Source organism: Pyxicephalus adspersus, chromosome 11, assembly GCF_032062135.1.
Source record: "Pyxicephalus adspersus chromosome 11, UCB_Pads_2.0, whole genome shotgun sequence".
Lineage (NCBI taxonomy): Eukaryota > Metazoa > Chordata > Amphibia > Anura > Pyxicephalidae > Pyxicephalus > Pyxicephalus adspersus.
In genome coordinates, this window is record NC_092868.1 from 27,663,827 (window position 1) to 27,676,278 (window position 12,452).

The 12,452-nt window shown below is 35.8% G+C and overlaps 1 protein-coding gene across 2 annotated transcripts in view; it reads right to left on the reverse strand.

The window, feature by feature from the left end:
* The window catches only part of CA11 (carbonic anhydrase 11), a 205,672-nt gene that overhangs the window by 17,886 nt on the left and 175,334 nt on the right, over positions 1 to 12,452 (reverse strand). For both annotated transcript variants that reach the window (XM_072426497.1, XM_072426496.1), the window contains 2 exons: positions 9,376 to 9,448; positions 1,586 to 1,740 (listed from right to left, as the gene is read on the reverse strand). In XM_072426497.1, coding sequence (XP_072282598.1) covers positions 1,586 to 1,740; positions 9,376 to 9,448 — 228 coding nt within the window. The remainder of the gene's footprint in view (positions 1 to 1,585; positions 1,741 to 9,375; positions 9,449 to 12,452) is intronic.

Below are 12,452 nucleotides of genomic sequence, written 5' to 3' on the forward strand. Positions count from 1 at the left end.
GAGAAACAGCTGTATAAGGGCGACTATGTCCATTTACAGCACTTCGCCCAGTGTGATGCAGCCCTCGTTGACACCGAAGAATGCATCAGTGTGCTGTCAACCCTGCAGAATGAATTCTCTTTGCGCTTTACTGATGTGCATTCTCATTCGCAAGAGTTCAAGATCGTCCTTTTGACTTTCCCTATGACGACGCCCCCTCTGATGTGCAATTGAAGTTGATTGAGCTGCAGGCTTTGGACGTTCTCTTCTCCAAGTTTACATCTTTCACTACCCTCATTGACTTCTACCGTCCGCTGCCACATGCTCAGTTTTCAATGTTGTTAGCCCGTGCCAAGCGTTTGATCGCAATGTTTGGCAGCACTTATTTGTGCGAGCAGCTGTTCTCCAGGATGAAGTTTTGTAAGAACAAGCTGCACTCTCAGCTCACTGACAATCGCCTTATTGACATTCTGTTGCTCAACTCCTCATCATCAGAACCTGATATTGTATCTGTCGCTAAGAACATGCAACATCATGTTTCCTATTGATCATACTGTATTTTTTAATAAAAAACCTTTTCTTGGACACCTTGTTTCTTCTGGCCTAGTGTGCCTTCTTGACCTCCTGAAATAGCCTAGTAGTCCAAAAAGTTTGGTTCAAGGGGTAAAACAACTATATTATTATTAGTTATATTATATTAGGGCTGAATCAGTTCCTGATGTGTTTCATAAACATGCATTTTCCTATAGGTTAATGTTTGTTGCATTAGGAAGCATATTCAAAATAAATAGGGTGACAACACATCAAAATTTCCAAAAAAAGCAAACAAAAAAATGTGAGGAAACACAATCAGTGAGCCTGGGTGATCAAGCAAACCTAAAATGGATTTCATAAAGTAATTTTCTATTTGTTAGCAAATGTTTCCAATCCTGGACAAGATCCATTCGAGGTTTTGTGGATCACCCAGGTTCACTGATAAAAGTCAGGCCCAATGTGTCTACTATGGGGTAACGTGTTGCTGCTACCCACCACACTAGAATGCGGTGAAGGGGCTCTAACATGATACAACTTATTGGAAAAATGTATTGACTGGCTTTACGCCTACTTTAATGTTCATGATATGTTCATGATGATGACACATTTTTTGACAATAAAAGGATGCCACTAGTCTTTTTTAAATTAGGGGGGATCAATAAAGAGAAATATTCATTTCAGTGTGTTTTTCAATCTGCATTTTCCAAGTTTTAAGAAACTTAGTAAAACAATATTTATCCTCATGTTACATAATAATTATAATTACTGCTTCCATAATTATATTATTTGTATGCTCAAATAAATAGGAACTTAAATATAAGCTAGAATCACCTTCAAATTATTACAGCTAGTGGAATTTGCAAATATTAGTAGTTCATATTTAATGCAAGTTGGAAATAGTCGAGCATTTATTGCCAGTACTTTGGAATTCATCCACAAGCTAAAGCAGTAGAATAAAGTAAAGAAACTGACAATCACTTTAGTTCCTAACTCTTTACAAAAATACACACATTGGTGGTTTAATGAATTCGGTACAAAGTCTCGGTACAAAAAAGTATCAGAAACACACTACCTGCATTGAAGTGATGTTCAAAGGCCTATCGATAATAATCCAAGTCACTGTCTCGTAGCATGGAGGGATGGTCATGGAACCTTGGTATGTCAGAAACCCAAATGACTCTGGATACAGCTCTTCAATACTAAGATCTTGTATAAAATTGGCTTCATCTGTAGAAATAAGTGTATAAACCATTACAAATACAAGCAATTGTAATCATTTTACTACTTGTGGTTATTTTGCCCCCAGTACAGTAACTCTTAAAATCATGAAGGTTTTCTGATGGTAGTGAAGTTCTTAACCTTTGCCCAAGTAGGCTGGTTATATGTTTAGGCACTTACCCTCTTATTAATTCAGTCATATTAATTGTTTGTAAAATAATTTTTGAAAGTAATAGTAATTGAAGCTTGAAAACTATACAGAATACCAAATTGTAGATGCAGTGAACGTCTATGACAGGGGTGTCAAACTCTGGCCTGCAACGTTTTTTTTCCCCCAAAGGAATCGTAAATATGAATTGCAGCTGGCCCGCCACTGCATTGACATAGCATTGCTACACTGGCACAATGTACATATATTCTGGTAGTGTCCTCGACTCACTGAGATATGGTCAACAGTTAGGATAGTGTGTCAAAAACTAATGGTGCTAGAGATCCTTGAGGACCCGGCTTTTTTTCTGTTGTTTCGCCATGACTGGCCCCATAAGAGTTTTGTAAATTCAATTGTAAAATATTTAGTGACCACGGCCAGGGCGATTCTTCCTTTACTAAAAAGTACTTCTCCACCATCCCCTGGGTTCTGGCTGAGTAAGGTTAATGAGTTAATGTTAATGGAGGACTTAACAGCCAGTTTTCATGATAGAAGTGAAAAGTTTACTCAGGTATGGTCTTCCTTGACTTTTTTCCAGGATTTCCTGGATTATAGAAGGCTAATGGATGTCCCTTACTTTCAGAAAAGCCATGGCTGACGAGATAGTAGAGGTTCGGAGGCTTTATTCTGTTATGTATTCTTTGACTCAGAGGTTATCAAAGATATACGGTGTATGTTTGCAATTTTAAACTGTACCGAAATGTATAAGATTTTTCACTATAGCAAGTGATGCTGTTCCGCCCCACATTTGTTGACAAAGACTTTGCACATAAGGCTACCTTTCATGTTTATTTGTGCTTTTCTATTGTGTATTTATCTATTTAAGATTGAATTTTTTGTCCAGTCCGCAAAACAGTCCGCATTGGACTGTTTGATAAACACAAGCAATGCCGGGAATTGTAGTAGCGGCATCACTCGCGTCTATAGACCACCGGCCACTCTGCTTATGCGTGGCCCCGCATTGGACTGTTTTATAGATACAAGTAATGCCGGGAATTGTAGTAGCGGCATCACTTGCATCTATAGACCAGCAGCCTCTCTGCTTGTGCGTGGCCCCGCATTGGACTGTTTTATAGACGCAGTGAATTGTAGTAGCGGTGCTATTTCAGTGAAGAGGGAGTTCCAGCCACTCATAACATTAAGTCTGTTTACTATTGGACTGTTTTGTTGACGCAGCAGTGTAGTAGCGGTGCTATTTCAGTTTCAAGTTTGTCTTGTTACTTTTTCTAAGTTTGTAATTTTGGTCTACTGTGTATTTGAGTTTGACACCCAAGGTCTATGAGGTTCATTGATTCTGTGGCTGGAAGTTGTACAGCTGGTTGTGTGAGGGGTAGTGTCTGTCATACACTCACTAATGAATGCTCCTCAGCAGGGGTGTAGTGGGGCGGACACGGGTGGGAATGCCGGACCCTCACTCGTGTGCCCACTCCTTTTTTTGCAAAAAATTATTTGGTGGTCCGCGGTGGCCGGTCGGGAGAAGGAAACAACGGGGGGGGCGCACAGTTCAGAGCCGTGGACCATGTCTTCTGTATGGAACTGCAGGCTCAGGGCAGTGGGCAAGTTGTCTCTCTGAACACAACCACACTCAGACCTGCGATGGGAGAGTTCTGGTATAATGACGTCATTCTGGGGGAAGTTTCTTCCCCTTTGAGTGACACATAGGCAGGGGTGTAGTGGGGCGGGCACGTTTACATACCAATAATGCTCATGCGCGCTCCCCTTGGATAGTTCTTTTTTTACAACTACACCCCTACTCCTTGGGAAAACAACTCCTTGGGAGTCCAGAAAGGCAATAATAAATATTGCAACTGGCTTGTTTACTAACTCTTTAAATAGTGGCTTGTGTCTGGTGTAGCAGCTTGATAAAAGTCAGAACTACCTAAAAGATTGTTGTACGACACATTCATATCGAAGTGTGTACCACATCTCTTCCACTGTCAGTATTGCTTTTTCTATCTTTCTATCTATCTATAAGGAGAGAAATAAGGACAGAGGCAGAGAGAAAATGTATGCATAAATACACATATTTGTAATCTACACAAGTATTGTAAATTGGATAATGTAGATCTATTAAAAAAATACTGATGGGGAAAGTCATTCCTTGGGTAGCGACCAATCTATTTAATCGCACTGTGACCTAATCTTTCACTACTGTTTTCTCCAAATAGCTGGCAGCCTTCTAAACTAATGGCCTATCAAGCAAAATGCACTGAAAAGAACCGCCTGACAGTTAGTCATTGATCTCTCTTGTTTTAAACTTGTGAGCTAGTGATTGACAAGCTGCCTGCACAGCTATGTGTAAAAAGAATATAGAAGTGGATAAAATAAGGACTGAAGTAATGATGGGACTGGATCTATACTCTTTGTTCTGCACAAAGCTGCATAATATCTTGGTGTTATATAAATACCACAAACAAACTAAACAATGTGAGCAAAATGCTTAACTCTTTGCAAAAGCAAGGAATGGGGCTCTGGGTTTTTTTCAGATTTTCCACCTGTAGCAATTGGTTTAGGTAAAAGACATCCATGATGTTTAGCTTTGTAAAAAAAATACAGAACTCATCCGCTTGACACGTACATCTTATATCCCAGGTTATTCTGAGAAAAATGTCAGAGAATGTGTTATCTTAAACCAAAAATAACCAACAAGCCCAATTTACTAAAGGTGAACTAAAGTCACAAATAAGTTGCAATTTCAGGGTCAGTCAGTTCCAACTAATATTTCCAGTTTTTGCAGGTGCTGGAGGGGTAAAGCGTATAATATTAAGTTCAGTGATTAGATTTTGTAGAACACATGAAACTTGGCCCTCATTTTTCAAATGTCCTCATCCTTAATTCACAGACAGTATGCAGCCAGGGGGGTATCCTACAGCTGTAGAGGATTCTTTGCTGGAAAGCAGAAAGGAATCCCATTCTATAAATAACATCCTGTACCATGAAAAATACACTTATAGTTTGTATTCAGATGCCTGTATAACTGGAAAATTGGATCAGTGACCTCCTAGAAATGGCCCATTTCTACACCCTTCTAAGACATGTGGTTTTAGTAGTAGAAGATTAAGTCTACAATCTTAAAGAAGGGTTTACATGACTCAGGATTTTATTGTCAATGAATAAACAGTAAAATCACGACAGATGATCCCATCTAAATTTTACTGCTAGGAACAGCGGGAACCTGGTGTAGCAAATCTGCAAACTCAACACAGTTCCAAACTCAGTTTAGTTTAAAGTGTTATGCTATTCAGAATAAAACATAATAAAAAATGATGTGGTTTTTCAGGTTACTTTTTTTTTTGTGAACCAGAACATTCCTTTTTAGTTCTTCCCATCCTATTGACCTTTATCTCAGCCAAATGTGGCAATATTCATGTTACTCCCTCTAAAACTAGTTTCTAGCCAACTAAGTCTCAATTAAGAGGTGACTGCACTTTAAGGAATCATAAATCTTGTTGAATATTAAATTTTCACGCAAAAGTTTGGTTAGTAGAAAAGTTTCTGACCTTTGATGGAACATTTTACTTTCACTGACATTCCCACTGACATTCCTGCTCAAACCAATGGGCCTAATTGATGCTGGTGATCCAGCAAACCTGTAATGGATCTGCTCCAAAATTGGAAACATTTGCAAACAAATAGCAAATGACTTTTAAGAAATCCATTCCAAGTTTGCTGGATCACCCAGGTTCATGGATGAAAGTGTGTTTTCTCCAGCCATTGAGAGCTTTATTAAACCAGGCCCAATTTTTTTTTTTAAATAAATAAATGCATAGAGCAAAGTACTGCTTGCCACCATACCTTGTTACTGTTGGGAATTACCCTTTGTGTGTTTCCATTTTGTCCTTTAAAATGCAAAAATAGCATTTTACCCCTTTTTTATCAACACAATGTTTTCTGACAGTCTCCCTATGCCTTTTGGGCATGTCAATTACATTTATGAGACCATAACAAACCACCACAATTTCCTCATAAGCTACTAAACAGGTCTAAAACCGAACAGAGACATTTTCAATTTAAACTATTGTTTATTTTTATTTAAGCCAATACACCAGCTCAATAATTGTTAGGAAGGGATGTAGATGAAGCATTATGAATTATTCTAATGCATTTATGCTACAACCTGACCATGATGGGATGACACTGACCACTGGGTTAGCTATTAGAGGAATTTATAAAATCAATTTTTCATTTGTTCATTAAGTAGCTATAAACAAGTGTTATGCAGGGGAATTCTCAGTGTGGTCATAAAGAGGCAAACAGCTCCATGAGAGGAGGAAATATGCCTGCCTGTATATATTAAACAATAAAATATATATTTCTTGTGAAATTCTGGCTCCAGATTAGAAAAGAAGCTACATCAATGGGACAATTACATATATCATTAAATTGTCTGGCCCATTTAATGAAAAAGTGTAAGCTCCTAACATTAAAGATCGTAACTGTGCAGCTTGGGGCCATAATTGAAATTCTGAACTATTTACTGCAAGATTACTACATACCATTTACTTCCCAGCTGCTACTAGGCAAGTAAATGTTAAAAATTCAGTTATATAGAAAACTGGATCGGTTAGGTATGAAATGACTTGGAGGCTTTGTGAATATGCTGTATTCATAAATGGAATGTATTGATTTAGAGGAATATGATGCTACATTAAATAAATATTTAGGTTAATTCTGCTTAATAATGAGAAATAGGAATATGGGCATGGGGTCCCTACCCTGCGATTCTTATTGCCATGTCCTTGGAGGTATATAGTGTGTATACAGTGTGAGTTTAATGATGGTCTTGTCTCCTAAGTAAGGGATCAAATAATTTAGTGTCCTTTTTTGCAAGTTAAACATGATCTAGCCTACATAAGGAGTTGCGTCTCAAGTATGCAGGAGTCTCACATTGTTATTGCTGGGTATAATTATATTTTATTTATACAATACCACCGATACCGATGAAATGTTGGAGGTTGAAGAGGAGAGGTTGATTTGATACATTTATGTACATTTATGAGAGGGTAAGGAAATTTTTAATCCCTGTTATTTTTTAACGTTCTAATATACATATATATATATATATATATATATATATATATATATAAATATATATATTAGATATATGTAGAGTTCAATTTTGCATATAAAAAGTATTTAGGTGACAAGTCCCACTACTACAGAAGTACTTTGAACAAAAATTGTCACCCATATTTTTAGCAGATGTATATTATTATGAGACAGTGTTACCTAAATTGGGAGACAAGTCTGCAGAATCTCAGCAGCTTAGTACGACTAAGACTTTTAGCTGGAACTCGCTTCTAGAGGTTTATTGTTTCTAGGAAGGTTGGGGATTAGGAACTGGTCTAGTGTACATTTATTAATGGTTGGAAAATGACAATAAACAATAAACAAGATTGGTTATGCAGATTGGACTTACATGTCATATATAAAGAGGAATCAGTTACAAAAAAAAACCCACAAAAAATATTTTTTTTTAAACTTGACAAATATGTATCTGTAGAAGAGGCTCTAAGATGAATTGAAACCCAGTAGTAGATTGATATTTATTGAAATAGGTAAACCTGGTAATATCTCACAGACTACAATAACAATAATAGAGGTCTGTCCCAACCCTTTCACATTTCACAGTCATACAATCATTACAGTCCCAGCATACAAGAAATTAAATCTAAGTATTTAAATAGCACTAGAAGAAGAATATTTACAGACTTTTTTTTCAGTTCAAAGCTGCAATAGCATTCTAATCTCTCAATGGCCACAAATTTATAGAAAGAATTCCCATACATAGAACAATCGCAAACAAGGAGAAACAAAATTTGCCCTTTTACTATGATTAGTTTTTAACTTGTGGAATTCAAACAACAATGCTACACAGCAACCATTCTTTATTTTATACCTAATCAACTATTTCAAATTCAAGGTATTCTTATAATTGTTTTCATTATGTACTTTATTAGTATTACTAAAGCTTTTTAAGGATCCTGAATGCATAACCTTTACGTAAATACAAATAAAAAGGATCAAACAATTTTGTCATCATTCATATTTCAAATGCTGATTTAAAGACAAAGTTATATATAACTAACACTGTATATATTTTACCTATTTACAACATATAAATACAATCAGACTGAAAAAGCTGTTTTGGAGCATTTGGGAGGCGTTTCTGTTCTAACCCTTTTTTGCTACTTGTGGTTTAAAACTTTGTTATAAATGCTTAAAAACCCATACAAAAGCTGAATGGGCAAATATAATTATTTAAAATTAAAATCAGCAAAGACTTAACCTTAATCATTTTAGAGTTCAAGGAAAATGCCTTTTTTACATACATATTAGCATTTCAAAGAATATACAAGTGAAGTCCTGGTATATCACATATATATATTATTTGAACAATATTAGCTATCATGTATTAGGCTATAATATGTACAATATTTCTAATAATAATATCATATGTTCCTGTTGTCTGTTCTCCTAATTACAGGTTCAGGAATTGATTTTTATAATACAACAATAAAACATATATATATATATATATATATATATATACACATTTTTGAACATTGGATTTATCTGTCATCATTCCTATTTCACAGTCTTCCCAGAACCTGCAGAAAGTATCCTAACCCTTTAATAGACAGTTGACAGGAGATTGTGTTAAGCATTCTACCATTATTTGTGTACATGATGAATTTACATAGATTATCAGTGAATTTAATCATGTTATGTTACAATACAAGCTCCTTTCCTATGTAAATGTGACATTTAGCACAGATTGATTGACATATACTATGCTCTTTTCACTCCATGAACCCCAAGGCTATGCCTCTGTTATGTTAGACAAGGATGCAATAACACTATCTGTAAATATTCTAATTAAACAACAGTAAATATACTTTGGCATTATTTCATGACATCAATAAAAACTGGCAAAAATGACAACTTATGGATACAAAAAGAAAGTAAATCTAAAGTCATATTTTTTTATGAAGTATAGGTCTAAAAAAAGACTGGAGTTAACACTTATCTTTAATTGTACATCTTAGTTGGAAGTTTCAATCAGACAAAGCCAGTCTGAGTAAGGCAGATATTTTTGTGCTGCTTAATTCATAATACTATGGAAATATATTAAACTAAAAAGACAAATAAACAACACATATATATTATAACCGCTTCATGTTTTTATTCTTTGCTTGTACACACCCTTTCAGCCTGTCCAACTCATTATTACACTTCTTTACCCACTGCATTCTCAGACTTTTCTAGTGATTTTGTTAAACAGAATTAGATTATCAATGTGCTGTATGATCAGGTCAAATTTTTACCGCAGACTTGATAACATATTACACATTTCATTTTGATCATATTTCTGCTCCAATGCCTGTAAGTTAAAAGGATATTGCGTTACCCCATGGGATCTTCAGAATCCTTACTTCTAAAAGATATCCTTGTGATGGTTTCTCTGTTCAACATCCTGTTGAGAAATGGATTGGAGTTATCCGCCACCTTCAAAGAAGGAGACCCCAGAATTAGTATTGGTAATGCAGTGAGAATAAAACATACATATATATATTTTTTCTTTTTACTCTAAATATATTCTGATGTGAAAATTCTGAGTTGAACTCATACATGATTCATTATGCAAATGCAGAAGTCTATGCATTTATGTTTATTTTGATAGCGTTACTTTAATGTACTATGTGCAATAAGATTGAAAATGAAAAAAAGAAATTACTACAAATGTGCTGAATTCGTATAAGTATTCATTATTTTGTCATCTTAGCTTTCTGAGATACAGTTATCATCTGAATCTCAAGATGCAAACAGGAATCTGATTAATTATCTGTTTCTTAAAATATGTTTTCCTGTTCACAGACTCCCAGCTCCTCTGTAGCATTAAGTTGCTAAAATAAACTGTGCCGAAGTTATGATAAATACTGAAGGGAATTTCCATCAAGAAAACACAGCTTTTTCATGTAGTAATTCAATGATAAAGTGATGTATTTCTGTCTGTGTTTGATTTACCTCAATCCAGAATTAAAGTATAAAGCCAATTACTCGTTTTTAGGAGTAAAGAATGAATACAACTGTTTTCAGGTTATTTGTTCCTGTCTGTGCTATACTAGGGAGATTTCATTAATTTCCTGTCCTAAAGATGCAACAGGAAATAGGAGGCAATCTCTCTAAAAAGTTACTATCTTGGGGACGCGTCAATGGAACAGGTTTGGTTATGTTCAAAATTTTGGATTTACCATAACTTTCCTAGCAGGGCACAGACACAAGGAAAAACTTGACAAAGCATACAACTTTTCCTTACCCAAGCTTTATTTTTGGAATTTTCCCCTACATTTTTGGTCATTTCGGTGCAGCTTTTTTAATAATATTTCCTAGTTTAAGGTATAACACAGTCTGATTTAACGAGGCTTAGGCATTGCACAAATTCAAGGAAAAGTGGCAGTTTTCTTGAAAGGACATATCTTACCCATTCTTCCCCACTGAATCCCAAGCCTGTGTAAGTTCTGATGGTGTTAGAGTTAACAATTTTCTCCTTCTCTTTATGTTTCAGCAAAGCATTTGGTTACTTGGATCCAAAAAATACTCCTGAGAAAATAAATCCTGAGAGGAGATAACATGCTGCTCAATACTGGGCTGAATTTTTAGTAAGGGCTTTGATGGAGCAAAGGAGAGGCATTAGTATCATAAATAGTAAATCTAATTTTTTTAATTTATTAAAGTTACAATAGTGAATTTTAGTAAGTGGTTGATTTTCTGCCCAGAATTGGCAGACTCTGTTTAAAGATACAATATCATGGTTTTCAAAATGCATTCTTTATTATAATTTAGTCATGTGAAAGCTCTGCTGTGCCATTTCCTTAGATGACTTATAAGGCCTGATTTACTAAAGCTCTCCAAGGCCATACAGGATAGACTATCATGGGTGAACATGGGTGATCCAGCAAACCTGGAATGGATTTGGTCCAGGAGTGAAAACATTTGCCACAATTATCAAATAATTTTATGGAACTCCGTTCCAGGTTTGCTGGATCATTCAAGTTCTCCTATGATAGTCGATCATGTCCAGTCTTTGAAAGTTTAGTAAATCAGGCCCATGTGTCTGGGTGTTTTCTTTCATATGTAAAATGCATACGTGCTTGCTTATCGTAAAAACAGAAAACATCAGTTCAAAAAAGTATCAACCTAAAAAATTGTCCTACGTTATTTACAGGTTATGCATATACTGGATAAAATGCAACGAGGTCGGGTGACGTAGATGGGAAAAAAAGAGTGCTAAACTCACTGCGCATAAATGTGATCAGCATTTTTTTTTTACCCCATTGAGGAAAAAACTCACTCTGCGCATACCTGAGATTGGGAAAAGCATCCAGGCCTCCCTGGTTGTGTGATGTATGTATCCCATGAAGCTCTGTGCAAGAGTCTGATCAAGACAGAAAGGTAAGGAGCTTTGCCCTTTCTTTTTTTTTTTTTTTTTTTTAAAAAAAAAGGGTTTAAAACTCTCTTCCCAAAAACTAAGGTATTTTTTAACTTATATAAATTGATTGTCTTCTCTTTAATGTAAAGAAAAAAATTTAGTCTAGGTCCGCTTTAAAGAACTGTAGTCACAATATAAATAAAACATTTAGTTAACTTTACTTTAACCATAGTAAACTGCCACCCAAGTAGAAAGCATAAACGTGGGGTGCTCAGTTTTGTAAATACCCATTAAAGCTTAGAAAGTTAGGTTTTGGGTTTCCCTTGCACCTCTCTACATTATTTTATACATCTCTCACTTAGCAGCCAGCAGCAAAGCATGGAAGGCCAGGGCAAATGGTTTAACTTCCCAAACTCTGATCTACAACAGTGTAATTCCACATCTGAAATTTGCAGGTTTTAGCAGCTTTTTTGTAGAATACTGAAGCAGTAGTTAACTGTCTTTAAAATACAACTACACAGCTTTAAAAAAACAAACATCTGACTGGTTCCTCTTCACATTAGCATAGGAAGGATATAATACAAATGCACAATTGGAAGAGTAGCTGGATGGAAGTTTTCTTTGCAGCGTCCAACAGGGCCAAACAAAGAACATAGCTTATTTGGGTCTGATAGTTTCCACCAAATGGGCTGCTTCAGAAAGCTGGGTGAAGTTGATTAAAGGATAATTTTACCTAAAGTTTTTTTTAAATAAACCTGAAGTAATCTTAAGGCTTATTTGTGACAGTGATTCTACACTCCCTGAAGCTCCAGATGTCTGCTTGCTTCCTAAACTTCATGGGTGCCCTAAATCCAAGGCAAGCTCTGGTATCCAAATATCAACAATTGTTTAAGACCTTTATCAACATCCTACTTTCCATGATGTTGCACGGAGTACTGATGGGTGTAACAATCAAGAACAGACAGTTATTGGTTCTCAACTAGATAAACTTGTCAATCTTCCTTTTTTAAGCTGCGTACACACGGCAAATTTTTCTCGCCCGATAATCGGTATCGGCCAATTATCGGGCGAAAATCTGCC